Source organism: Alternaria hordeiaustralica, assembly GCF_023758085.1.
Source record: "Alternaria hordeiaustralica strain BMP 2776 chromosome Unknown scaffold_4, whole genome shotgun sequence".
NCBI classification, from domain to species: domain Eukaryota; kingdom Fungi; phylum Ascomycota; class Dothideomycetes; order Pleosporales; family Pleosporaceae; genus Alternaria; species Alternaria hordeiaustralica.
Window position 1 is genome coordinate 1,439,600 of NW_026056776.1, and position 27,165 is coordinate 1,466,764.

Here is a 27,165-nt window from a genome sequence, read left to right on the forward strand (position 1 = left end):
GAGGAGGCTTGCGTCATGTCGGAGACTTATCGATCACTTTAGTGACGCTCAAGAAGCCGTGCATCTTTGTTGTTGCGGCGCCATCCCGTCCCGTCTCGCTAATCACCGCGCCAAGCCTACCAGCGTGAAGGCCGCGGGGGACTCGACCTTGGAACCACAACTTCAACTCTCCACCCAGATATCCCGACTAGCCCACCACAGTGGATTGACTCGGCTTCTACCGCTCACGTTATCAAATCATGTTGCTAAGGTGGTGGTCGCGCGGCCAGTGCTCAGACGCTCGACGATACGGATGGAAGCCGAGCTATGCTTCCCGAATGCAACGTTGGACACATCGCAGAACATGACACGGAGGGGCAGTTGAGATGGATCGTATGGCGAGTGATCGATTTCAGTGTGAAAGGTTTCCTTCTCTGATGACGCTGACGTTCGCATCTATGGCTTTATCTGACGCGACAGCTCGTTTTTCCTTACGCCACAACGTCTCGGATTGCGCGCCCAGTCGTCATGAAGCTGTAAATGTATCTTCGTCATATCGTCCTCTTCAGATTGCGACACGAATCATGTGCGGTCTTTTCTTCTTCGCTCGAACAATGAAGGGTCTCAGAATGAACATGGAGTTACGTTTCAATGACGCCGTACGACAAGAACGAGATCCAATACAATACCCCACGGCCATGTCTACGACCGCACAAATGAGTCCGAGTGACACGACTTCTTTGCTAGCTGAATTGGGTGGATATACTGCATTTGTTCCGATTCCCCATGGCGTCCGTCAAGAGGATCAGCAGAGCCATCAACGCGCGCTGCAAAGCATACCGCATGCGCAGGCATATTTGCAGCGTTTTAGAGCGTTTCTCGACAGACGCCATCGCATGCTGACAAGACAGTGCTTCCTTGCACCTTTGCTTTTCGCCCATGAACCCTGCCCATCGGGTCCACGGTGACGCCTTGCGTTGCACGGCGTGGCGCCTATTGGACCAAGCACATATCGCATTCCCGCTAAACAGCCAAAGAGACGCGGAGATCTTACTGCTACTGCACGTTCATCGACCGAAGATCAATAGAGTACAGCGCTGTCGAATCCGCGGATGCGGCGCAACGTGACGCTTGATCCTAGCCTACACCAAAGTCTCTCTATCGGAGTGTATCCCCGCCACCGCCAAAGCATGGTGACTTGTTTGGATTAGACTTATAACCTGATAACCACCCTGTCTCACCGCTTGGCCCCGGTACCCTGGACTCGCACCAGTATATATCGTCTACGGACCCAGACTCTTACCAAAGTTTCTTCGCATCATAGGCCCAACACCTCCCTTTCCTCACGCTATCACTCCTCACCATTTCCAACACTGAAACATAGCCGCTATATGGCTACATCGACCGTGGCCAGACTCGCGCCCCAGAACTCTCCAGCCCTAGCAAGAAACCCATCACCTTTCATGGATCCCCGACCCCCACCAGGCAATCCAGCGACGACTGCGGAGATGTGGGACAGGTACGAGAGGCAAGCTGTGGAGACGGCCAGAACAAGAGAGAGGACTATGCAGCCACCACAGCCCCACCGCATAGTGATTCCAATCAAGGACAAGAGGCATAGACCAATCGACGTTTCACCGACAATACCGAGCTTCGACTTCAGAAGACGTGGCCATACGACCACGGTCTCGACTACGTTGGCTACCTGCAAGTCCTGTACACTTCCCATCACCTATGTCTCTGGAGTTTGCGAAACCTGTACAAGAACCATCATCTTGCCATCTTCCAGCGGCGAAACCACTCCGCCGATCAGTCCAGCCTCTCGGAACTTCGCCTCTACTGACCTCATTAAACTGCGCAAGAACTCATATGGGGAAGATGTCAACATCCGAACATCAACAACATCATCGCGACGAACGTCGTACTGTCCACTACCAGCGCACCTTGCAGACCCCTCATTCCGGCTGTCCACACTACAGCCACCCCCCGAACTGGAAGCTTTCTCCAACGACCCCATACGAAACAGAAGAAAGACATCTCTCACTGACCCCAACGAGCCATTCCTCCGTTTACAGATCGCGCAACAAGCACCTTTACCCCGGTCTACAATGAACTCACCACCCATAACTCCTACATCACCACCGCCATGGGCAACCCACTCTCGCTCTTCCACACGACGATCCAGTCTAGCAAACGCGGCAATACTGCCAAAGCCCGCCTACCCACACGCGCGCACCGACAGTGTAGCTTTATCAGAATACAGCACCCTCTGCCCCATCCAAACCACACTAACAACCAAGCTGGACAACACAACCAGCGCCTGGGACGACTGGGACAGCGACAACGATGACGCGGATAGAGCGGGTCTCGCGAGCTGGATGGGCCGGCGCAAAACCAAGGGTCGAGGTAGTGGGCCCAGGGAAGGCAAAGGCAGTATGGACAGCACCGAGAGCGACAACGACGCCACGAGGCCCAGTCTGTGTCTGAGAGAGACACCCAAGAAGGCAAAAAAGAGCATGAACATCAGTAAAGAAGATCAAGGTTTAGAGCGCGCTAGGATTGAAGCTGCAGAGAATGCGAGGGCAAGGCGGCGAGACGCGGAACAGAAGCTTGCGAAGAAGAAACCGAGTGGGTTTATCAGGGCGATTACTTGTGGGAAGAGCGATACTGATGGGTAAGTTTTTTTTAACACGGTTACTGCTTTCCTTGCGTTTGGGTTGAGCAAGGCGTTCATGATGGGCGATATTTTTGAGGATGATACCACGCAAAAAGGTTGGACTGGTGTTTCGGTATTGGGTTCTATGGTATACATGTTTTACGACTAAATAGGCCATTAAGCTATCTTAACTCATAACGTATAATATATTATTCAGAAGAAGTTCATATTCTTTCATTGTCACTTGCTTTGTTATTGCTTTCGCCATCTTACTCAGCGATACATTCCTCCTTCTCCCAATAACAGCGCGGAGTTACCACTACAAACCAACCTTGGAATCCACCCCATCCATCCCAACAAACCCATCCCTACAATCCCAAACCCATACTCAAAGCCAACACACACACCCTCCACCGCTAAACGCCCTCCTGCACATTCCCGCACCCGCATCCGCATACTTACCTACATACCTACCTTCCTACCCCCCTCTCTGCTACCGAAGTCGCGTACACCCAGCCGCGCGCTCCCACGCACTCCACCTGGTAAGAGGTGAGAAATGCGGGTAGGCGAGCGGTGACCCCATCGCTAGTCTTCACAGGGTCGTTGGCCGAAAAGCCCGCGTAGGGTGGTAGGGGTAAGCGAGGATGCTGTGGGAGGCGGTGATGTGTGCCTGGGTACGACTGACGAGGCGGATGTGTTGAGGTGGGGTGGGGGGTTTAGAGGTCCGGTCGTATGGTGGAAGGTGAGGTGGGGGATCTTTGGCAGTGGAGTAAACCAGACGGTGGAGTGGATTGCGAGGGTTTGCGACTGAGTGCAAGTATGACAGTGCAAGACATCATCATGGCCCTGCTACAACCTCATCCACATTGCCCATCACCATCATCATCATCATCATCATTATCATCATCAAACCCCTTCAACCAACTCCCTAACACCACCTACCACCCTCCCACGCAATGTAAAACCCATGTATCAACGTCACACAATCGCCCGCCTCGACCGAGGCCGTGGACATCTGATCAAGCTGGTGGTAAGTGAAATGCGGATGTCGTGGCTACGCTTTGTGCTGCAAAGCATCGGTGAGGTCACCATACTGAATTAGACGCTCCGTTGTGTAACGTGTTGCGGGGCTGAGCGGTTGTAGGCGAGCGTTACACCAAGGGGGCGGTTGGGCGGTCTGGGCTTCTGAGGTTTGGGGTTGTTTGTGCGTGCGTGCGTGCGCTGTGTGGGTTTGAGACCTGGGTGATGGGTATGTGGTTAAGAGTGTGCGCGGTATTTGCGTGTTAGTCGTAATTTGGCGCTGAGGTAAATGATGGATTAAATGATGGATTTGCGCAAGACGGTAGATAGCTGGACAAGCTGCGACATCGCAACTTCGAGATCGTAGTATGCGTTCGCGCGTCACAAGTGGCGGTGTGGAGGCACGATAGGCGTTGGCCACGTCTAACAATTCGTCGCACAGTGGCGGACGCACCCACAATCGCTTTGAGCTTGTCGGTGCACATGTCAGCTGCCAGTTAGCAGGGCGAAGATGTCAGTTGTTTCGGATATACCGCCTTGACCTTGGCTCCTAGGCATCTTGACTGAGCCCACTGCGGGATATGCTTTCGACGACAAATGACAAGTGTTGATGGAAGGGCCAGCTGCATGTTCCTGTTTTCTTCATCTCCCGGCGTGCGAAGACGGATAAATCCGCGCTGTAGAGTTTCGAGGTTGAAATGTCGTTCTTGGCCGCGTGTGACATGTCGAAGTTAGAGTTTGATCACACTTCAATCTCCATATGGTTTGATAAGTTGACAGCGGGAGTAAGGAAGTGATGCAAAGCTGTTGTCAACTCATTCAGTGACAGGCAAGGGCTGGAAGTTGCGAGCAAGTCGACAGAGATTGTGTAGCTTCGCACGAGCGTGTAGAGTGAACGTTGAAGGTCTCGGGCGGGCCGAATGTGACTAACAATTAACAGTTACCAAAATCGTCTTCGGTTCTGCACCCCCTAGTCATGACTATGATATTAGCAGTACGAGAATGCGAGGACCACGTGATGCTGACCGTTGGGCTTTGGGTTGAATTACCACGCCGGCATCCGATAACTTGGCCTAACGTAATGCACATAGTTGCTCCTTTTCAAATGAGAAGACGTCATAGTCCGCAATCGATACGAGTCGGGAACCTCAAGGTCCGAGATTTCGACGAGACAAAAGTTGCGGTGGTGTTGGCAAGCTCATGCAAGCTCAAAACTAGCAGCAAGCCTTTCAATAGTTTGGGGCCCATCAACGACGGGCTGCTGGCTACTTCAACCGATGCTGCCGCGGGTAGAAAGGTACCTGAACTACCGACAAACACCACAGGGCTTGCGGGAATAATGGCGCGGTGCCACGAAAGCTCGAAGCGTGAAGACAAGGAAGCATGAAGCTGTTTGAGACGTTCTAAATCGGTACGACTGCCCGACTTAGCCCTGCAGTATGTTTTGATGAGCTGTTACAGATCACGAACAAAAGAAATCGCTGAGCGCAAACATGTCAGAAGTCAAGTCGGGTGTCGGCACACAATCGGGAATTTGTGAAAAGAGGGGTGGGCGACGAGCATAGAGGTAGTGGCGGTGCTGGACGAGGTGGTTGGCGCGGGGTGGCTGCAGGCCTTGGTGAAAGTTAAGGCGGTCGGTCAAATCTCAATACGTCGGTGTTGTTCCGGCATTGGCAGTCAGCAAAAGGCGCGACGCCTGAAGCATGATGGATGCGATAGAATTGGCACGGTGGCGTGAGCGTCTCTCGTGATCTGCCACGAGGTAATTTCCTTACGAACTGCTCATTAATCGATACGCGGACGGGCCAGAGATAGACTTGATCGTCTTGCATCATCGTTGCCTGTCGTTGCTTGTAACCGACCGCGCGGATGTCACCAAAGCTTGTCGCTTCGTGTCGGGTCCGGAGAACGCGGCACTGGTGATAGTGATGGCCCACCTTGTGGGCTAGAAGGATGGCCGGTGTGTGTGGGAATACGGGAGCGGCCAGGGTCTGAGAAGGCCCGCCGGAAACTATGGAAGCGGTGTCTGTGAGGGCGGCGTCAGCAGCATTAGATTGTTGTTTGTTGACTGCTTGAGCGCTGCTGGGCGCAGGGTTTTCTTTGACCTTTGACGCAACACGCAGGTGCGTGTCTTGGTGTTGCCAGTGTGTTGGTCGCACCTTACCCCCTGACGCAGGTTGTTCTGTCAGACTAGCCGGATCGGGCGGATCTGTGGGGTCGCTTGTTACCGCATCGGGCCAAATGGCTGCCAGGCGAGCCGTGGGCGCAATCTCTTCGACGCCAGCTGGCCAGCGCCTGAAGCTTATCTGGCGTTAGCGAAGGCTTGAGTTCTTCCGTCTGCTTGGTGACAGCGCGACAACGTTGTCAGGACGATCCTGCGTTGGCGGGTTAGGCCCTGAGTTCTGCGTGCCTTATCAATAGCGCCGCTGTTGCGTTCCACCTTTTACGAGGGCACATGTGGACGTTCAGCATCACCATCCCCACCACATCATCGGATCAGGCCCAGCGCATGCCGCTTGCCGTGCTCCCCTCTCGTCGTGTAATGCGAACCAATCCCTGCGCCCAGAAATAGAAGCTCGACGAGGCCAATCCCCGCGATGATCTTACCGCACAGTGCTCGCATTGGCTGCGCTAGGGTGGAGATTGCCGCTCGTGCCCCTTAGGGCTGTCCTGAGCAATACCGTTATTGGTCGATGCGTCCAATGTGTGCCTGAATTTTCCTTTTCCAGTCGCAAATGGCCGACGCGATGACTAGCATGGCTGAACGTCCTTCGTATACGCGGCATCGTCGTAGGTACTTGAATCTGGGCGCGCCCGCTTCTATCCTCCTCACCTCCATCGCTGTAGGCGCATCTCAAGTACCTGCCTTCAGCACCTCATTCTTTACCACCTCTCGGCCGCTGTCACTCGTTTCCAGCTGCCTTGACCCCATACAGCAAACCACTAGTAATACTTAATTTGTTTTCGCTAGGTACGTACTTTCCTTGTGTTTTCGCTACCGCGCGGGGCTCCGCAGCCGCTTCCCAAAATACGTTGTTCTGCATGCTGGTGTTAGCCTTCTTTTTCGCTACACCAACCTCGCCATGCGACGACGTCCTACCCGCCCGCCAAAAACCAACTTCATAACCGTTGTGCCGCCGCCCCTGGATCATCAATGCTATTCATCACCTACTTATACCCCTGCTATCCTCATTCCACAACGACATCGCGGATGACTACCCGGCCACATCTGTCGGCTTACACACTCTTTCTACCACACTCGTTTCTAACACCCTGCCTAGGTGAACCCTCATAATGAAGGCTTCTCTCTTCGGCCTCGGCGTGCTCGCCGGCCTGGCCAGCGCAAACATCAACTTCCTCTGGGTCAACCCCACATGCAACCACCTGGACCCCAACACCCTCTGCCTGACTGGCCAGCACTGCGACGAAACCGACTGCTGCGTACCTGACCTGAAGAGCGAGTACTCCAAGCTCGTCTCGCGCTCATCGCGCTCATCTCTTCGCGTTGTTCCCGCCAAGAGACAGGCTGCCAAGTACTCTCAGGACGGAAAGTGCGGCCCTGCTAACGGCAACCTCCTCTGCGACCCCAACAGCACTGTCTACAAGGGCACATGCTGCTCGCAGTACGGCTGGTGTGGAAGCACCGCCGCTCACTGCACACAGGGCTGCCTGTCTGGCTGTGACAACGGTGCCTCCACGCCCGCCCCCCAGCCTAGCAAGGCTACCACTGCAGGTGCTGCTAAGCCCAGGGACGACGGCAGGTGCGGAAAGGACTTTGGTGGCGCTACATGCGATGCCAACGGTGCTTACGGCGGCTGCTGCTCGTCTTACGGATACTGCGGTTCCACCGACGGTCACTGTCTCGCTGCCAACGGATGCCAGAACGGATGCAAGGGCGCCACTGCTACTCAACCCGCCAAGGGCAACCCAGCCCCTGTCAGCAGCCGTCCTCCCTCTACCACCACCTCCGGCGAGCCAGTTCTTGGTAAGCCCTCGACTGCTCCCGCTTCCAAGCCCACCGGCGTTGCCACTACTGATGGCAGCTGCGGTGCCAAGTTCGGTAACACTGTCTGCGGTAACTGGGCCCAGGGTAGCTGCTGCTCCATGTACGGCTACTGTGGTAACACCACCTCTCACTGCGGTGAGGGTTGCCAGAACGGTCCCTGCCTTCGCGCTCCCTCCGTTCCTGCTCCTGCTGCCAGCCCTGCTCCTCGCGCCGCTAAGCCCGGTAGCATTCAGCTCAAGGGCCGCTCCGGTGTCCCTGCTATGCACGCTGGTCTCATGCCCAACGGCAAGGTTGTTTTCCTTGACAAGGTCGAGAACTACACTGAATTGAAGCTCGGCAACGGCCAGTACGCCTACTCTTCCGAGTGGGACCCCGTCACTGACAAGCTCACCCCCTTGGCCTACAAGACCAACGCCTTCTGCTCCGGTGGTATCTTCCTTGCTGACGGTCGCTTCGCTTCTCTCGGTGGTAACGCTCCTCTCGACTTCATTGACCCCACTGTCGGTGATGGTTTCAGGGGTATCCGTCTCCTCAAGCGCTCTTCCTCTGATGCTTCTCTCGATGGACAGGCCTGGAACGAGCCCGGTCCTCAGCTCGACACTCCCCGCTGGTACGCTTCCGTTCAGATCATGCCCGACGACTCCATCTTTGTCGCATCTGGATCCAAGAACGGTCTTGACCCCTCAAAGCCCGAGAACAACAACCCTACCTACGAGATGCTCAACGCCGACGGTTCTCCTCGCGGAGTGAGCAAGAACATGGAGATCCTCAGCAAGAACCAGCCCTACTACATGTACCCCTTCATGCACCTGATGAAGGACGGTAACCTGTTCGTCCAAGTCTCCAAGTCTGCCGAGATCTTCAAGGTCGAGACCGGAAGCGTCGTCCGCATGCTGCCCGACCTCCCCGGTTCCTACCGCACCTACCCCAACACCGGTGGATCCGTCATGCTCCCTCTCTCATCTGCCAACGACTACAACCCCGACATCGTCATCTGCGGTGGTGGCCCTTACCAAGACATCACTGCCCCTGCTGACCCATCCTGCGGCCGCATCAGGCCTCTCGATGCCGACCCAGAGTGGGAGATGGACTCCATGCCCGAGGGCCGTGGTATGGTTGAGGGAACTCTCCTTCCCGACGGTACCGTCGTCTGGGTTAACGGTGCTCAAGAGGGTGCTCAAGGTTTCGGTGTCGCCCAGGACCCTGCTCTCGAGGTCCTCCTGTACGACCCCAACCAGCCCAAGGGCAAGCGCTTCACCACTGGTCCTGCTTCCACCATCGCCCGTCTCTACCACTCTGTCGCACTCCTCCTCCTCGACGGTACTCTCCTGATCTCCGGCTCCAACCCCGTTGAGCAGCCCATCCTCAAGCCCGACGCCAAGAACCCCTTCGTCACCGAGTTCCGCAACGAGATCTACACTCCTCCTTACCTCCAGGGCAACCCCACCCGTCCCTCAGCTGTCCAGATCTCCCAGAAGGAGCTCAAGGTCCAGCAGCAGTTCAACATCAAGTTCAACGCTCCAGCCAACGCTAAGAACGTCAAGATCTCGCTCTACTACGGTGGATTCGTTACCCACTCTGTCCACATGGGTCACCGCATGATCTTCCTCGACAACACCGGCTTCAAGGCTGGCGCCACCGCCCAGAGCTTGACCGTCACTATGCCTCCTAACAAGGCTGTTGCCCCTGCCGGTCCTTACGTCATCTACGTTGTCGTTGATGGTGTTCCCGCCATGGGACAGTTTGTTCACGTTTCGTAGAATGGGTCCTGTGAATGAGAATTAGATGAGACGAAGATGTTAGCTGATTGCGATAATATTCCTTGTATCATCCTTGAATTGAGTGGTTTATTTCGCATTCGTGCATGTGTTATGGTGGATGGCTATTGAATAATTAGCGATGCATGTCCTATAGAAATAAAGAATTGTCATGAAATCACTTGTTGGCTACGCTGAAATTTGATGTTTCGTGAAGTTTTTGATATGACACAGAGATGCCTACATACAATCATGTGTGTGTAATCTCACACTGTCCTACGCCCTTGTCGTCCCCAGGCATACACATGAGCCTCACGCTCACACACCCCAACCCCCAACTTAGCCGTCCAGCTCACCCTCCTCCCCACTCTCGACCCTCGCCCTCTTACTGTAGTCCGCAAGCGGACTCGCGCCCTTGCGCTTGCGACCCACGACGACGTTGTCAGCCCTCAGGCCACCCTCACCCTTCTTCTCCCCACCACTCTTCTTCTCACCACCACCACCACCCTCCTTCCATCCCCTCTCCTTCCGGCCACCACCCCCCTTCTTCCCCCCCATCCAATCAATCGCATCAACAGTCATACTGCCATGATACATATCTCTCAAGTCCCTCGGGACGTGAACGCGGTTATCACCGATGATCTCCCACATCCACGCCATGGACTCGCGCATCTTGGGTGCTTCGCGTCTCATCTCGCTCAGGGCGTCTTCCATGACCGCCACCCGGTTCTTGAGGGCTTTGATCGTGGCCTTGGCGTCGGCGGTGGGGTCGGGCGGGGCGGAGACGTTGCCGGCGGTGGTGGTGATGGCGTCGGCCATGGGTGTGTTTGAGGACGACGATGGCGTGGTAGATGTAGTCACGACGGGAATGGGGAGGTGTGTAGGCACAACAACACTTTTCTTGACGTTCTCCAACTGCACACGCGGACATGTAGTCAGTAAAACATATCCCATACATTCCATTCCAGACAGTGTTAACAAACCTCTTTCCTCAACTCCGCGTTCTTGCGGCAGACACGGTACGCTTCTTCGGCAATCTCAGCCGGAGTCGCGTAATTGTCGAGGCGGGCGCGGATGCGCTGGGTGTCGGGGTCGTACTCCATTGGGGTTGAGGAGCGGAGTTTGCGGGTGTAGGGAAGCGATTTCTTGATGTACTGCTTGAGTTTGTTTTGGGTGAGGCCGCTGCGGGTGCGACGACGGCTGGGCATGTATTGATGGAGTGTGTTAGGATTGTGGGCAGTGGATCACGGCTGAGGGCAGCAGAAGAGGTTCGGCTGGTGTGTGGTGGTGCGAGGATGGAGGAGTGGGAGGGCGAGATATATTTCCAGGCTGCGATGCAGAGATTTCGGTTAGTGCGTTTGTGCGTTTGCATTGGGCGGGTTTTCACTTTCACTTTCACTGGAACGTGGTGGAAGTTCAGTGTTGACGTCAGAGTGTAGGTGGGCGGGCGGGCGCGATAGGAGGTGGATGTTCAGAAACCGAACATCAGACCGCTTCAGGAGACGGTGAGACGGGGTTGATTCTGGGCCTCTTATAGCTACTCAGTCAATGGTTCATTGCCAGGCCTCTCCGCCGGTTCCTTCTTCTCTGGCTTCTCCATACGCCTCCATAGACCCAGGAAGCCACCTCCGACAACCATTTGGCCAGCTTTTGGTCGGCACACCATGACCCATTTCTCCTCCTGTTTGCTCAGATCTTCTTTTAGCTCGTTATCTCGTCCTTCTTGGCCTGATTCCGAATCTGCGCTTTCATCGCTCGAAGGCTCGGAAGGTTGCTCTGGCTGAGCCTTCTTCATAGGCGCTCTCGGTTTGACTGCGCGAACATCCCACTCGCGAATTGTACCTGCTCCTAGCTCAATGACCTGATCAAGAAGGTAGGGCATCTTATGCTCCCGAATAGCTTCGACACATTCAGCGATCTGGGTGATGCTTGGGTTGAAGACGGCGAGCATGCCATTGACGTGCAACGCGGGAGCGACATTAGCGAGGTGACTTGTCGCATTGGGAAGATCCAGGAACACGTGAGTCAGGAATGGCTCCTCGGTCTTTCTCGAAGCTCTCTGTTTGGCGATCCACTCAGACACGTCTCCTACGTGGAAGTCGACGTTGCCCGCGTACATGCCGTGTCGGAAGCCTTCGACTATCTTCTTCGCATGTACTGAGTGCTTACTGGATATATCCAGGGTATGTATGATAGCGCGACGGTTCTGCTTCCACGACGATAGTGCTGATTCCTGTAGGTCTGATATGGACTCGCCGAGGTATACCGCGTCTTCGGGTTCTTCTTGGGTAGTGACATAGGACGGCGTTCTTGGAATTGGAGAGTTGCCGGCGTGTATAGCACGAGAGAGATGCAGCGTCAGCGCTCCATGACCTGTGCCAGCTTCGAGGATCTCAAGAGGTGGTTCGGTGCTGGGGGTAGCGGATGGAGTATCTACATGGATGTCGAGTAGGGACACTATGAGGTTGGTATCTGAAGGGTAGATCTGTATTATGTCAGCATGAGTATTTTGTCTCGTCGTGGCATAGAATACGTACTGGAGTAACGAGGCGCGGTGTCAATCTGACATATTCGGCCAACGTAGGCTCGTAGACGCGAAAGGTGTCGCCCTTGTGGGATCGGACAATTTGCCGTGGCTCCTTTCCAATAACATCCGCATGCTTGACGACGCCCCGATGTGTGCCAATGGTCTTGGACGCCTGTAGTTTCACGAGGCGCCCATCCTGAGTCTCCTTGCTCTCGCGCAGGAGCACAACATCGCCTTCTATGCGCCTGTGAGCGGGGTCGGCATGGTGGAAGCGGAGGTCTTGCCTTGGAAAGCGCGATGAAGGCAGGAGCTACTGGTGAAGTGTCGCGCACGCGGTCGGGGTGCAGCACGGCGTAGCTGGTGGAGAGAGGATGATCGCATGGCTTTGTAAGAAGAAAGATGTGCAGATGCGGAGGTGACGCCTTCTCCGCAACAAGCGAGCCGCGACCGCAGGAGGGCACCGAGTATGCTCTGCAGGCCTGGGAATGCAGTAAATCTTACATAGATAACTGGATCCTTTTCACATAGCTTCTGCCTCTGCCACGTGCTATATCAATATATCAACTCTACTGCACTGCATAATGCATAACGTCACAGCAGTGATTCAATCCCTGCATCGCCATTGACGATCCGAGACTCCAGGGTTCGGCCAAGAACAACATGGAGCACCTGCACACTTCCAACACATGCGCCTCGCCCGACACGCTTAACTTCACACCCTCAGCAAACGAGCCCATGTCATGGAGATGAGATCGCGCTGCTGCGAAAGACACATATCCTAAACCCGACGCTGGCTCTATGCGCCACTACTCACACCTCCGGGAGCCTCCACCATGACGCGCCGCATAGTACGTACAGCATGACCCTTCTTCCGCCAGTACTAACAGTCCCAGGTACGGACGGGCATTCAGCTCATAGCCCTCACCATCGTCGTCTCCCTAACCATATTCTTCCTCGATAACCGCTACCGCGTCCTCCCCCAATCTGTCCACAGTCACATGCCACTGCACCACGATGGCCTCGTTATTACCGATATCACCGTACAGACATGTTCGACCATCAATCCCCTCTCCAAGTGCATGCTCGACCAGAAGAAGTGGCATCGCATAGAGAAGGACCTGTACCTCGGCTCCGGCTGGGTCACTAAAGGATACGTCCACATCAAGCGCAAGCGGGAGGAGGAGCTCAAGACAGAGGACAAGGTCATCATCGACGTTCGCACAGGCAAGCTTGATCCCTCAGTGGGAGAAAAGGCCCAGGCGTCGGAGAAGTGGGAGTCGCGCCCAGCTGGCCTTTGGATCAAGCGGTCGCTGAAGCGTCACGCGAGCGACGACAAGAAGGCCGTGACGGCAGTAGACATTCTATTCGGCGCCGACGCAGTAGAGCCACGCCCTGGCTGGGAGCTGGTCAAGAACGGAGCCTTACATCTTGAGACGGGCAAAGCAAGCACAGATCCCCGCCTGAGCATACGAAGAGGCCCAGCAGCTAAGCTCGAGAAGCCCGTACCCAAGATCAGAAAGGATGGCAAATTCAAGATTATGCAGATCTCCGACCTGCATCTCAGCACTGGTCTCGGCCACTGCAGAGACGCAGAGCCGCCAGGCCACAACGGCGGGCACTGTGACGCCGACCCCAGAACCATAGAGTTTGTGGAGAGGGTGCTAGACGATGAAAAGCCAGACTTTGTAGTTCTGTCTGGCGACCAGGTCAACGGCGATACAGCACCTGATGTGCAGAGCGTAGAGCGCCCCCCATCTTTTACGCGACACAAAGCTAACCATCTCACAGGCCATGTTCAAGATAGTCGAACCCCTCGCAGAGCGCAAGATACCGTACGCAGCCATCTTCGGCAACCACGACGACGAAGGCACCCTCTCCCGCCACGCACAAATGGACCTCTACGACTCGCTCCCCTACTCCGTCAGCGAACCCGGTCCCAACACAATCGACGGCGTAGGAAACTACTTCGTCGAGATCCAAGCCCACAGCAGCAAGCACTCGGCCCTAACCCTCTGGTTCCTCGACACGCACGCCTACTCGCCCGACGAAACCCACTACCGGGGCTACGACTGGCTCAAGCCCAACCAAATCGACTGGTTCAAAGCCACCGCCGGCGGTCTCAAAGAAGCACACAGCCACTACACGCACAAACACCTCAACATGGCCTTCATCCACATCCCCCTCCCCGAATACGGCAATCCAGACAACGACCGCGTGGGCAACTGGACCGAGCCCATCACCGCACCCGCTTTCAACACGCACTTCAAAGACGCCCTCGTCGAATACGACATCAAAGCCGTCTCCTGCGGCCACGACCACGTAAACGACTACTGCGCCCTCTCCAAAGAACCCGAGACTGGTGATCCAGAACTCTGGATGTGCTACGCGGGTGGTAGTGGCTTTGGTGGCTACGGGGGTTATAACCACTTCCACAGGAGGTTAAGGGTGTTTGAGATTGATACGAATCAGGCGCGCATTGTGACGTGGAAGAGGTTGGAATATGGGGATACGGGGAAGAGGCTGGATACGCAGATTATTGTTGATTCGGGGAATGTTATGCCGATTCAGGTTGCGAATCAGGAGTGAGTGAGCGACGAGAGATGGGGATGAGAGTGGTTCTTGCACGGTTTGGCGTTTGGGTGTAGGGGTATGGAAGGAAAATCACCGCTTTTTTGTTTGGGGTGTGTACAGCATGAGCTACGACGCCTTATTCGTCTTCAATCGACTGTTCAAATCCATCTCCCGTAATCGTGCTGGTTCGAGGGTATGAGTGTATTGCTGTCTACCTCGTATGTATGTAGCTCTTGCAGCAGGGTAAGTGACATATGTCTCAATCGCTGGCTTAGATATCAAACGCTTTAATCTTTGCTCATTTTTTTGCTCAGTTTCAGTCAGCATGTGGACTCACGTGAGAGTACATGTTCTTCCATTCATTCATCGTTCAACCCTTCCATCCACACACCATCCCTAGATGAACGTCCTCATGAACTCTCCCAACGCCATAATAGCCATAGCCTGCCCATACGGCATACTCGTAATCTTGATATCCTTATAATGCTGCAAATCATGTCCCATACCCGTTCCAAAACTCGTCTCCGTCAGCTCACCCTCTGCACTAATCTTGCCCATCACAGCCTTGATCGCCTTAACCGCGCTCTGCAGATACACATCCCCACTAATATACCTCTTCCGACACGCCTTGAGCATACCATACGCAAAGCCTGCCGTAGCAGAAGCCTCCTCGTAGCTACCTTCCGACACGGGGATATCGAGCAGCGTGCGCCACATGCCGTTCTCGCCCTGCAGTTTCAACAGCGCCTGGCATTGCGACTCGAGAATACCAATGAGGAACTGGCGCAGCGGATCCGTCTCCTTAAGGTCGAGCAGTTCAATAAAATCCGGAATCGCAATCGTCAACCACGAGTTCCCACGCGCCCACCGTGCTCGCGCAAAGTTATGTCCGACTTCCAAGCCGCCCTTGTCTTCCCACTTCCAGCCGTGGAAGAAGAGGCCTGTGGATGTGTCGCAGAGGTACTGGCAGTGGAGGATGAATTGGCGCTTTGCTTCCTCGACGTATTCGGGTCGGTTGAGCACAAGACCGATCTTAGCGAGGGGCAGCGCGCTCATCATGAGGGTGTCGTCCCAGAGTTCGTCTTTGTTGAACGAGTTGTATGTCTCGTGTTGGAAGCCGCCGAATTTGGTGCGGGGCAGACCGTGCATGACCCATTCTGCCCATGTGTCTAGCCAGGGGACGAAGGTCTTGTTTCCGGTCTCTTCGTATAGGTATGCTAGTGTGAGGAAGGGGCTCATGGTGTTGATGTTCTTGGTTGTGCCTTTGCTGAGTTGCTTGGAGAACCAGCCTTGCATTATGTCCATTGTTGCCGTGCTGCCTGTCAGAGTGTAGTAGTGCCATAGGCCGTAGAGACCAATGCCGTGTGTCCACTCCCAGCCGTCCCAGCCTTTGGTGTCGATGATGCGGCCATCGTCGAGTTTTAGCAGGAACTCGCCGGTTGTGTCGTTGATGTTGATCAGGTTGTGGGTTAGGAGGAGTATCTTCTCGTCTATTTGGCCTTTTGTGAGGCCGTGGACTGTGAGTGTTGACATGGTGGGCGCGTTTTTTGGGTTTCGTCGCGTTCGCAGTGGATTGTCGCAATTGACTGAGGATTACAGCAATGCAAGCGTTGAGAGATGTAACGCAGGTTTTGGAGAGAGACAGCAAAGAGAACAGATATCGTCACACGCGTAGTCTAGCAAGTGGGTATTAGATACAGGCCGTCGGTCACACGCGTCGGTAGAGCTCAACCCAGGAACAGAGCGGGGAGCAAAAACTGGGGAACGCTCAGGGTCCTCAACCGCGTAGATTGCATCGATGCTGCATGTCACTGCCAGATTTCGTGCCCTGTTGCACCGACTCGTCCATCTCTACCCCGACTGGGCGCTGGGCACACGTGGAGTCGCTCCAGCAGATGGGTTCCTGGAAGGCGCGGCTCTTTTCTCGTGTCAAACATCAACACCGAGACCACGGACGCCTGCTGCTGACATCGCGCTCTAGGGTTTCTGCCGCGCTCGCAGTGCATTGCACCGAGATTCGCTGATCACTAAACTGACAATACCGGCGTGAAGGTCACCAATCGCTTACCTCTTGGAGGGCCGGAAGACACCGTGGAGGGAAGTGCGACCGCCGTGAAGGAGCTTGGCTGCCTGACACGACTCAGCCTGGGAAAGCCAGCCGCCGCCAACTCGCTGCAGGCGGACGAAATCTTCCACCAGCCGCCTTGGGCCCAGCAACGAAGCTTCGCATGACACTCGCGCGAGCTTGACCCATCACATGCCTTCACGAGTGACGCGGGTGGCCTTTCGGCAGCATCTACGCCGATGTTTTACCACAAACGGACCACCGCCAAGTGGTGGCACTCTCCACACTGCTTGATCCTACTCCGCATTCCCAAGCACTCCACTATCTGTATGGACGGCATGGTGGCGGGGTTGGCGAACCCCAGAAGCTAGCGACTCAAGATGCAGCACTGGCGCCGACAGGGTCGCGCTTGCAGCACGCCTTTCCAGAATCCTACCTCGAACTGGGGTGCGGAAACAAGGAGATGATCACCAATGGTCAATACCCGGCTAGACGTTGAACGTGCAGGTTCTTGGATCCTAGGATTTGCGGAGTAGCCTGCCAGCCTGGGGTAGCTTGAGGCCGGGGAACGCTTGGACGGAACAATCTAAAATCGGGTAGAAATATCAACTCGACCGCTCCTCCATCCTGGTCAGCTCACTCGCGAGTCCTGAGGTTGCTTCTTTGCAAACCTCGTTCTTTCTTCCGCTGTCAAGCTCTCGGAAGTTCTTTTCAAGATGGCTACCACCAGAGCCAGCGCTGATGGCGTGCACAACACACCCGACGTTGTTCGCCATTCGGACGATAAGCAGGACATTAGCCAGGTCGAGCGCGTGTTCTCCGAAGGAGGAGACGAGAAGGGCGACCATGCCGACTACAACCGTATCGACAAGGAGGTTGCCAAATACGCAAATGCTTCTGAGGTTTTCATCTCGGAAGAGGAGAACGCCCGGTTAAAGAAGATGATTGACCGTCGTGTACTGCCTATTATGGTCATCACATACTTCCTGCAATCGCTGGACAAGGGCACAATGTCCGCTACCTCCATCATGGGTATCCGTGAGGATATTCCCGCACTTCTTTCCAAAGAGACTGTGAGTTGCAAAGTCTGTGGGCACTAGTATCATGCACTGACTCATGACAGTTTGGCTGGCTCACCACCTGTATCTACCTCGCTGTACTGGTCGTCGAATACCCAACCAACTGGATTCTCCAACGAGTACCAGTAGCCAAATACCTCGGATTCAACATTCTTGCATGGAGTACCGTACTTGCCTGCCATGCAGCCTGCTTCAGCTTCCCTGCGCTCGTCGTTTGCCGAACACTCCTTGGTATCTTCGAGGCTGTCTGCCAGCCCGCTTTCCTCATCATGACTTCTCTCTGGTACAAGCGTGAGGAGCAGGCCCAGATCGTTACGTACTGGTACATGATGAGTAAGTTATACAAGATCAAAGACGTACAACACCAACTAATCCTTACCTCCAGACGGCATGCAACAAATCGTCGGCGGTCTCCTCGCATACGCCTTCACCAACATCAGACATCCTAGCTTCTCTGCGAACCCCGGTAACGCTTCTATCCGATCCTGGCAAGCCATATTCATCACATACGGTTGCTTCTCCTTCATCTGGGGATTGTGGGTCATCTTCCGCCTGCCCGACAGCCCCATGCGCGCCAAATGCTGGTCAGAGGAAGACAAGAAGCTCATGGTCGAGCGCGTCCGTTCCAACCAAACGGGTCTCCAAAACAAGAAGTTCCGCGCCTACCAATTCAAAGAAGCCCTCCTCGACCCCCAAACCTACTGCTACATGGGCATTCAGATCTTCACCACTTTACCCACGTCAGGCCTCGGCGCCTTCTACAACATCATCATCAAAGACCTCGGTTTCGACACTCTCCAAGTCCAGCTCCTCGCCATGGTCCTTGGTGTCGTCATCATCGCCACACTCATGGGTTCCGCCTGGATGGTCAAGAAAACAAAGCAAAACTTGCTTACCATGGCCGTCTTCATGATTCCCGCCTTCGTCGGCACAATCATCATCATGACGGTTAAAAACACAAACAACGCCACCAAAGCCGGTCTGCTCATCTCCTACTGGATCGTCTTCACCTTCTGGGCCGCCCAGGGTCTCGGCATGTCCATGCTTACCCGCAACGTCGGCGGGCAGACCAAGAAGTCCGTCTGCATCACCATGAACTTCTTCGCGTGGTGCGCAGGTAATGCGATTGGACCCAAGGTGTTTTTTGATGGCGACCCACGCTATCTCAAGTCCTTGGCTATTCATCTGGGTTGCTACAGCGCGCTGCTGGTGGTCATTGCGTTTTTGAGGTTCAACCTCACGCTCAGGAATAAGAAGAAGGACAGGGAGTTTGGAAAGGATATTAGCAATGCGCATGGCTTTGATGATTTGACGGATAAGGAGAACCCTAACTTTAGGTATGTTTACTAGGGGGGTTTTGGTTGGAGGGGCATGTGTGGTGGAGATAGTGTTGTATGAGCTATGAAATATGCGTCGCATGAGCTATTCTACGACTTACTTGTCATGTTACATTACTTCTTGTCTCTACAGACCTGGTGATGGGTCACGATCTCTGCCCAGTACTTGCTTTTCTTGTGGAAACGTCGTTAACACCATTCCAAACAATATGCAACACTCAGAGTAATTGTAATTGGATCATCACGAGACGAACGCGAACGCGACAAGAGCAGTTCATCCCCACATGTTCGAGGGAGACAGCCCCGTGCTAGCGTGAGAGCTACGCGATTGGGGGTTGGCTTGGCATGCGCGTCCGGCCCCCGTTACATCATCGCTCTCGGCGTGCGTGCGCGCGAGAACTGCTGTGCCGCAACGATGCATCTTCACAGCTAATCATTCTACGACCTACGTGTACGTCGCACTGCGCACTGCGCATATTCTTATCGTTATACACATGTCGAGTTGAAGTAAGTCGCATTACCCGCTTCGCGCCGCTCAGCTTACCCCAGACGGTAAGATGCTCGGACTCCCTGATGCTTACAAGTTTCTAGCAGATTCGCGCGCCCTGAAACACCTTCCGTATATCACGACCGAACGACAGTACCTGATACCAAGCGAACACACTGTTCTCCACGACACGCTGTTATCCTCCGACGCTTTACCGTCGACGCAATCGCATTCTTGAACGGGACGACCCGCGACAATGGCAAGAAAGAGGGGGTATGAAGGAGGACATGGCAACAACAAGAATAAAAAGCGAAAGCCTGACACGTCAAAGCCGGCAGACCAGCTTATAGCCGATCTCGATAAACTCTATCGAAGACCTGCGCCGGAAGTAGCGGCGCGGACTGCGAGACTGCCTCGCTCCCAGCTTCCCATCGAAGAATGGGGACTGTTCGTTGACAAAGAGGCATTCGGCATATGTTATTCAATACTGGGACATGTGCCTGGTATATATGAGGAATATGAATATGCCAGGCACAATGTGCTTACAGGCTTCAGTGGGAACGCAAGCCAGAAGCATTCGTCTGTCGATGAAGCATGGGCTTGGCTGCGCGCAAGGGCTCCCGCAGTCGACGAGGCACTTAATCGCCCAAAGGGTCGCGCTTGGCTGGCTCATCTGGGCGTTCGTAATCAGCAACCTCAAGGCATTCAGCAGCATGGAGCGGTGCAACAACAGCAAGCATCTCAACAGCAGCTCCAACAACACCAGCAGCTCCAACCACAACACCATCTCCAACCACAACACCAGCAGCTCCAACCACAACACCAGCTCCAACAACACCAGCAGCTTCAACAACATCAGCAAGTTCAACAACATCAGCAAGTTCAACAGCATCAGCAGCTTCAACAGCATCCGCAGCACCAACAGCTTCAGCAGCACCAACAGCATCAACAGCTTCAACAACACCACCAGCATCAACAGCTTCAGCAACTTCAACAGATTCAGCAGCTTCAACAGCTCCAACAGCACCAACTTCAACAGATTCAGCAGCTTCAACAGCACCAACAGCACCAACAGACATCGATGACTTCAACTCCTCAGCGTGCATCCTTGTCGAACTCGAGGCCACCTGCCGGGTCTTCTGCCACCTCATCATTATCTCAAGCAATATCAGGGTCAGACACAGGCAATCCTGAACCTGAGGTGACATTGAGCCGCGAGCAAGAGAGAGTAGTAGCTCGCATCATGCAAGGGCGCAATGTCTTCTACACTGGTTCGGCTGGCTGTGGAAAATCTGCCATTCTTAGAGCTTTTAAGACAAGACTGGGAGCTGCGGGCAAACGAGTTGATGTAATCGCACCAACCAACCTTGCTGCATTGAACGTGGGGGGCATTACGCTACACAGCTACGCGGGCTGGATTCCGGTTGATAATTCAAAGAAAGATGATTATTCAATCGATGAGCTTAAGAAAAGACTTTTCAAGAAGAACAAGGACGAAAAGACCACTGCGTATCATTTCGAGCAAACTGATGTCCTTGTCATCGATGAGATCAGCATGGTGGATAGCAACTCCTTTCGCCGTTTGAACGAGGTGATGAAGTGTGCTAGAAAAAGCACTGCAGCGTTTGGTGGCGTACAGATGGTCGTGACAGGAGATGTATGTTGACAGGCCCACCTCAGTGAGTTCAACAGCTAACGACTGTAGTTCTGTCAGCTCCCACCAGTCAAGCCCTTCGAACGTTGTTACCGGTGCGGGAAAGTGCTTGTGGAACATGAGAGTAAGGATAAATGCATGATTCATCCGAAGAATGCCAAATGCACCGAGACCAAGTTTCTAGACAAAGATAAATGGGCTTTCCGTAGCGACGCGTGGCGGGTATGTAGTATTTGCTTCTATGACTTCAATCGTGTTACTAAATACCGCAGGAATGTAATTTCGAATGCATTCATCTCAAGACGATTTATCGGCAAAGCGATCCAGTATTCCAGTCCATCCTGCAGGAATATCGCCTGAGTAAGTACATCAGATCTTGACAGCCTTGACTGTCTACGACATGCCAACGTTATTAACAATGGTCAGCTGGCACAGTTCCGGAACATCTTCAGAGAATTTTGCTCCAACCGCGCCCAGAGCTGGAAGACGCCGTTGTGTTATTACCTAAGAATCACCTGGTCAAGAGAGTCAACCGGGAAAAGCTGAAGGAACTGAGCACGCCTGCTCTGGAGTATACATGCAGGGATCACTTCAACTTCAAAGATCATCACAAGGGTGATACGTACTTGCAAGAGATCGACAAGCAAAGACCACGCATCGTAGGTAACCAAACATTTTCGTCAGTAGTCACTGACACATATACAGGGTAGTCATCGTTACGATCACAAGGTGCAGCTCAAACAAGGCATGCGTGTTCTATTGCTGCAAAACCTGGCCCCGGAAGAGGATCTTGTCAACGGATCACAGGGTACGATAGTTGATTTCGAACCCTACGATGAGTCCAGGCTGCCCGACAAGGACAATGGACTCTCCGGCCCCCACGCGAAGTACTGTCACTACCAAATACTTGAATTCGCGCAGAAAAACGGCCGCCAGTCTTGGCCGGTCGTCAGATTCGACAACGGCCGAACCAGGACCATATTTGCGGACTGCATGGCGTCTGAGTATGGACATCCCCCACCCTACAGCCTTCTCTCAAGGACGCAGATACCTTTGAGAGCTGGCTATGCCATGACCATCCATAAAGCACAGGTAAGAAGACAGCTCGACCGAATCGGCATCTATTCTGACAAGTGCACCAGGGCATGACACTTAGCAATGTCAAGGCTGATCTATGGACGGCCTGGGAAACTGAGATGGTATACGTAGCCCGTACGTAATCCTTCCACTTATCATTCAAATTGCGAATTGTGGCTAACGGTCCGCACAGTCAGCAGAGCGAGGTCTCTCGAAGGTCTGCATGTCGTGGCGCTTCCCAAAAAAGACCTAGGCGGGCCAAATCCGGAGGTCAAGGAGTTTCTCGATAGCTTCCCACCGCAAGAGCAGGACTAAGCACTGAGGCATGTTACACGTGTCGTCAGCTTTCGGGAAATGTCCACGCGCATGGCGTCGGAATAGACATATGGCGCCGCCTTCATTCGCGTTGGATATAATGCTTGTCTTGGAGTTTGGGATAGGGTGTCGTGGAGTGTTTTTTGGCAATAGATATCCCTCAATTTCACAATGCATCACATCACTTTTCGTCTCCATCTACATCCCCCACCATATCCAACCTCTCGTTCTTCTTCGCACTGCCCTCCAACCCCGCCAAAATCGCCTTATCCTCCCCCGGTATCCGCATCTCAAACGTCTCCCTCACGACCGCATACTCATAATACCCACATCTAGCAATCGGTTCCGTCTTCCTTACATCAATCTTGCCGTCCGTCAAAACGCGCTCATCGATGTGCACTCCGACAACCTTCCCAATAACAACATCCGCGGATCCCATAGGCGGGTTCCCAGGAAGGCGTAGGGTGGTGTAGTACTCGCACTCAAACTTCACCGGACTCCTCTTAACCATCGGCACCATCATCTCTCTCCTGCCCTCCTTCCCTTCCTCCACAACCCCTACAGTACTTAATCGACTATCTTCCTTCTCCACCCCCGCCGTCTCAAACTCATCAATCCCATACTCTTCCTGCACGGCACTTCTATTCACTTCTTCCCTCAGTTCATACGTCGCTAGATTCCACACAAACTTCCCTGTAGCTTCGACGTTGCGGACGGTGTCTTTCTGACTGTTGGTTGGTGTTTGATTGGCGCTGAACATGACGTAGGGCGGGTCGAAGGTAAGATTGTTATATTGAGAGTAGGGAGCTAGGTTTGCGGCGCCGGTTGGAGAGAGGGTAGATATCCAACCTATGGGGCGGGGGAGGACGCATGCCTGATGGGTGTTAGTCTGTATAATTAATTGACACTTAGGGATGTCTGGATACATCCAGGGAGATTCATAGATATGCATACTTTGAATGGATCATACGGTAGCCCATGGTCTTCTTTTCCAGGTTGATAGAACATCGTGTTGGCAAGAGCTACGTCATGCAAAAGGCCACTTAGCACTTTCTCTCAAATGCAGTCGAACTTGGAATAATCTTTGTACCACGACAACATGTCCAGATAGACTTTATATCCTCCTTCAAAGCCAAATCCGTAATGCGGGTCGTTACCCGTCCGCCGCCAACGGGTAGACTGCGGGGAACCATCGTCACCTCCAGATCGGCAAACCTAGGCGGCATGAACTAGGACCCTGAGGCTCTTCACCCCCACTACTTCCGACGCCAGGACTTGTTGTGGTATAGTTTCCTTTCAACAAAATTGCCACATCGAGGTGTGATCTGTAGTACAGCGACTGTGTACCTACAAACCTTCCCATAGTCGCCTGTCTGCCTCGGCCTCTATACGCACCAACACCACAACCCAAAATGCCGCCAGAAACCATCATAATAACAGGCGCATCCTCCGGTCTCGGTCTCGCATTTGTTCAACACTATGCCTCCCTACCAACACCACCAAACATAATAGCCATAGACAACCAGCCATTCCCTCCTCAGATCGCCGAACAGTATGGAACCACCATCCACTTCCACCAACTCGACATCACCTCAGCGCAAAAAGTCCAAGATCTCGCCTCCACCCTGGAGTCTACCCCTGTAATTCTCATCCTCCACTGCGCCGGCATCAGAGGACTCGTTCCGGGAATCGTCGCCCAGCAGAAACAGGGCGACAAAGATGTTGCAGCGACCGAGACGCTAGAGGCCATGGATCACGCAACTATGATGCGGACGTTTGAGATCAACACTTGGGGCACTCTCAATATCATAAGAGCGTTCTTACCACAGCTCCGACTTGGCGTCGCTGGAATCTCATCGAAACCCAAAGTCGTCATCTTATCCTCCCGGATGGGATCCATTTCCGCCAACACTGCGGGCGGCGGGTACGCGTACCGAGCCAGTAAAGCGGCGCTAAATGCGGTGGTGAAGAGTCTTACCATCGATGTACCCGATGTACAATTTTTGATGCTACATCCCGGAAGAGTAGAGACGGGGTTAGTAGAGTGGAAAGAGGAAGGGGCGATTGGGGTGGAGGAGAGTGTGAAGGACTGTATGAGGGTTTTGGAAAACATGGATGAAGAAGGGTGGGAGAGTGGGAGGTTGGTAGATCGGTTTGGGGTGACCATTCCTTGGTAGAACGGCGGTGGAAATCCGTCGAGGGAGGTGGAGGGGGATGGAGGGGAATGCGAGAGAAGAGGTGAGGAAAGATGATATATTCTCGCACGTATATATCCGCGCCTATCTGGCATTGTATTTTGAAATGAAATCGCTGAACCTCTGATCTCCCGCCTTTGCTCATCTATCCGTACATATTCTCCCGCCTCAGATATTCTTCCATAACGCCATAATATGCATGATTGAGATCGAACCCCTCTTGTTCAGCCAACGAGCTAAGAGATTAGCCGCGTGCTCGATTTGTGCTGATGAACACAACTCAAGCCGCAGCCGAAGCAGTGACGGTGGTGTAGTTAGTAACACCCTCCATAGTTGTGCCTATAGGCTTCGTAGATGACGCCCGAGGAGTCTGCACGGTGGTGTAGTTGGTAATGCCTCCGATTCTTGTACCTGTAGGCTTGGCAGATGTAGATGTCGCTGACGGATCATAACCGCTGTAGTATTTGCCGCCAGTGTGTGTGCCCACGGGCTTGGTGAATGTCGCCGATGATGCTTCCAATGCTGGAGCCGCCTCGGAAGCCGTCAACAAGAGACGTTTGTTGTGGAAGGTGATGAGAGTCGTGGAGGATGGTGAAGGGTCATAGGGAGTCATGTTGTTACCGCCAGTTAAAGTGGCAGGCAGTGTCATAACCTTCGTTGACGTAATGACCGTTGTTACGGTAACTACCGTGGGCGCTGCGCCGTAGAGAACCTCGAAAGTTGTTGGAGCTGTGGCGGATACCGAAGAACTGTACGGGACGTAGCCAGATCCGTGAGTCAACGTCGCTGGCAAAGTTATGATCTTCGTAGTGGTGATGATGGTAGTCGTGATAGCTGGAAGGGGAGATTGCTCTGCAGTCATCGCTGAGAGGCGCTCATCTTTGGATGAAGTCATGGACGTTCGGAGCAGAGAAGGTAAGAGGCTGTTATCCTGGTAGCCAGCACCGGCATCGTTCTGATAAACTCTCACCGAGTTGATGAGATAGTACACTTCGTTGAACTTGTCGGGGTTGGTTGCAACGAAGTGAGCGCAAGATTCGTCGTGAGTCTCCGCTGCGCAGTGTGTGTAGCCAGACCAGGCATTGCCTCCAGCCATGGAGCCGCAAAAGGTAATGTTGATGATCTGTCCTATGTTAGTAGGCACTCGCATCCACGAGATCGAATGTACTTACGATCTTCATCTTCTTGAACGTATTGCGAATATCGCAGCCATCCCCAACGAAGTTCATCACAGGCGTGCCCCATGTGTTGGGGTCAGGATTGGCGCTATCCCAACCCGATGGCTCGTGACCCCGAGGAAAGAACCATGCTTTGATGCCATCGTCCTCGACTTGGGCTGCCCAGACACCGCCTCGGTTATCGTTGAAGGCTTGACCGAAAGAGCCCTCAGGACCATTGACGCCGCAGTCGCGATGTTCCATGCATTCGAGGTCTGGGCGCGTCTCACCCGATCCGCCATTGTCTCGCATCTTGCATGGCGTGTGACCGGTATGGAGGCTGAGCGAGTTCCGCGAGTTCATGGAGATACCCTCGATGATGTCGAACTCGGAGTACCATTCCTCTTGATGACCTGTGTCGTGGAGAAGCCAGCTGCAAATGGTTAGCAGGTGTACGTGTCTGATACGCCGCACAAACGATGATGAGCACAAGAGAGTGCTGGAGTCGGTACTGACTCGAAAGTCCGAGAAGGGGAGGGAATGGTTGGAAGTAAGACTCACAAAGCAGGCCACATGCCACATCCACTAGGCAGGTGCTCGAAGTCGGCAATAAAGAGGCCGTTGTCGAACGTCTGTACTCCTTCTAGTCGGACGCTCTTGCGGCCATAGCCTTCACCGGGTTCTTGCGGAGGAAGTACTTGAGTTGTATCGACTCCGAGATGTACCTTGCCGTCGTCGATGCGTGCAAGTCCAAGTGAAGTTGCTTCTTCCTTGGAGACGTAGAGAGCCATGCCTTGGGTGAACTGGTCCCAGCCGTTGTAGAAACGGAAGGAGCCATCGTCGAAGAAGTTGCTGGCGTTGTATTCCGCCTTGAGCTCATAGCCTGTGGTGAGGCAGAGCACTGAGGCAGCGACGAGGAGGGTGCGTAAGATAGCCATGATTGATACTTGACTGTAAAGCTAGGGAAATGATAGGAAGTGGAGGTAGGGAGTGATGAGGAAGCTTGACGCGGAGAGGTTTGAATCATATAGTGGGTGCCCGTGCCCATACCGTCCCGCCTCGCTTGTAGTGAGAGAAACCGTGCTGAGGTAGATAGCCTGTGTCTATTACATTGCGGCATGAAGCAGGAATAATACATGGTGCTTGAATGCTAAAGTAGCTCACACTATGCAGCTCGCAGTCTGTGATGGGTATAAGTATAGAGTAGGTGAGGAAAGACAGCATCGCGCCGTGGAGTCACAGCCAGCATGTGGATGTCGCTCCTGAAATGACTGACTGGCTTT

At 53.8% G+C, this 27,165-nt stretch overlaps 9 protein-coding genes across 9 annotated transcripts; 4 read left to right on the forward strand and 5 right to left on the reverse strand.

Moving 5' to 3' along the window:
- Positions 1 to 6,949: 6,949 nt before the first annotated feature.
- Positions 6,950 to 9,421, forward strand: J4E84_003260 (uncharacterized protein; the record flags this gene model as incomplete). The annotated part of the gene is made up of 1 exon (XM_049385877.1): positions 6,950 to 9,421. The coding sequence occupies one exon, from the start codon at positions 6,950 to 6,952 to the stop codon at positions 9,419 to 9,421; it is 2,472 nt and encodes an 823-aa protein (XP_049246754.1).
- A 336-nt stretch (positions 9,422 to 9,757) lies between these two features.
- J4E84_003261 (uncharacterized protein) lies at positions 9,758 to 10,626 on the reverse strand (the record flags this gene model as incomplete). Its single annotated transcript, XM_049385878.1, has 2 exons — positions 9,758 to 10,333; positions 10,402 to 10,626. 2 exons carry the CDS (start codon positions 10,624 to 10,626, stop codon positions 9,758 to 9,760), a joined length of 801 nt encoding a protein of 266 aa, XP_049246755.1.
- A 329-nt stretch (positions 10,627 to 10,955) lies between these two features.
- On the reverse strand, positions 10,956 to 12,326 carry J4E84_003262 (uncharacterized protein; the record flags this gene model as incomplete). Its single annotated transcript, XM_049385879.1, has 3 exons — positions 10,956 to 11,903; positions 11,956 to 12,182; positions 12,260 to 12,326. The coding sequence occupies 3 exons, from the start codon at positions 12,324 to 12,326 to the stop codon at positions 10,956 to 10,958; spliced, it is 1,242 nt and encodes a 413-aa protein (XP_049246756.1).
- Positions 12,327 to 12,778: 452 nt separating this feature from the next.
- J4E84_003263 (uncharacterized protein) lies at positions 12,779 to 14,531 on the forward strand (the record flags this gene model as incomplete). The annotated part of the gene is made up of 3 exons (XM_049385880.1): positions 12,779 to 12,793; positions 12,839 to 13,684; positions 13,734 to 14,531. 3 exons carry the CDS (start codon positions 12,779 to 12,781, stop codon positions 14,529 to 14,531), a joined length of 1,659 nt encoding a protein of 552 aa, XP_049246757.1.
- A 381-nt stretch (positions 14,532 to 14,912) lies between these two features.
- J4E84_003264 (uncharacterized protein) lies at positions 14,913 to 16,049 on the reverse strand (the record flags this gene model as incomplete). The annotated part of the gene is made up of 1 exon (XM_049385881.1): positions 14,913 to 16,049. One exon carries the CDS (start codon positions 16,047 to 16,049, stop codon positions 14,913 to 14,915), a length of 1,137 nt encoding a protein of 378 aa, XP_049246758.1.
- A 1,248-nt stretch (positions 16,050 to 17,297) lies between these two features.
- J4E84_003265 (uncharacterized protein) lies at positions 17,298 to 19,010 on the forward strand (the record flags this gene model as incomplete). Its single annotated transcript, XM_049385882.1, has 3 exons — positions 17,298 to 17,654; positions 17,705 to 17,993; positions 18,046 to 19,010. The coding sequence occupies 3 exons, from the start codon at positions 17,298 to 17,300 to the stop codon at positions 19,008 to 19,010; spliced, it is 1,611 nt and encodes a 536-aa protein (XP_049246759.1).
- A 3,701-nt stretch (positions 19,011 to 22,711) lies between these two features.
- J4E84_003266 (uncharacterized protein) lies at positions 22,712 to 23,538 on the reverse strand (the record flags this gene model as incomplete). The annotated part of the gene is made up of 2 exons (XM_049385883.1): positions 22,712 to 23,404; positions 23,485 to 23,538. The coding sequence occupies 2 exons, from the start codon at positions 23,536 to 23,538 to the stop codon at positions 22,712 to 22,714; spliced, it is 747 nt and encodes a 248-aa protein (XP_049246760.1).
- Positions 23,539 to 23,942: 404 nt separating this feature from the next.
- Positions 23,943 to 24,615, forward strand: J4E84_003267 (uncharacterized protein; the record flags this gene model as incomplete). Its single annotated transcript, XM_049385884.1, has 2 exons — positions 23,943 to 24,524; positions 24,574 to 24,615. 2 exons carry the CDS (start codon positions 23,943 to 23,945, stop codon positions 24,613 to 24,615), a joined length of 624 nt encoding a protein of 207 aa, XP_049246761.1.
- A 390-nt stretch (positions 24,616 to 25,005) lies between these two features.
- On the reverse strand, positions 25,006 to 26,820 carry J4E84_003268 (uncharacterized protein; the record flags this gene model as incomplete). The annotated part of the gene is made up of 3 exons (XM_049385885.1): positions 25,006 to 25,848; positions 25,898 to 26,315; positions 26,444 to 26,820. The coding sequence occupies 3 exons, from the start codon at positions 26,818 to 26,820 to the stop codon at positions 25,006 to 25,008; spliced, it is 1,638 nt and encodes a 545-aa protein (XP_049246762.1).
- Between the last annotated feature and the right edge of the window lie 345 nt (positions 26,821 to 27,165).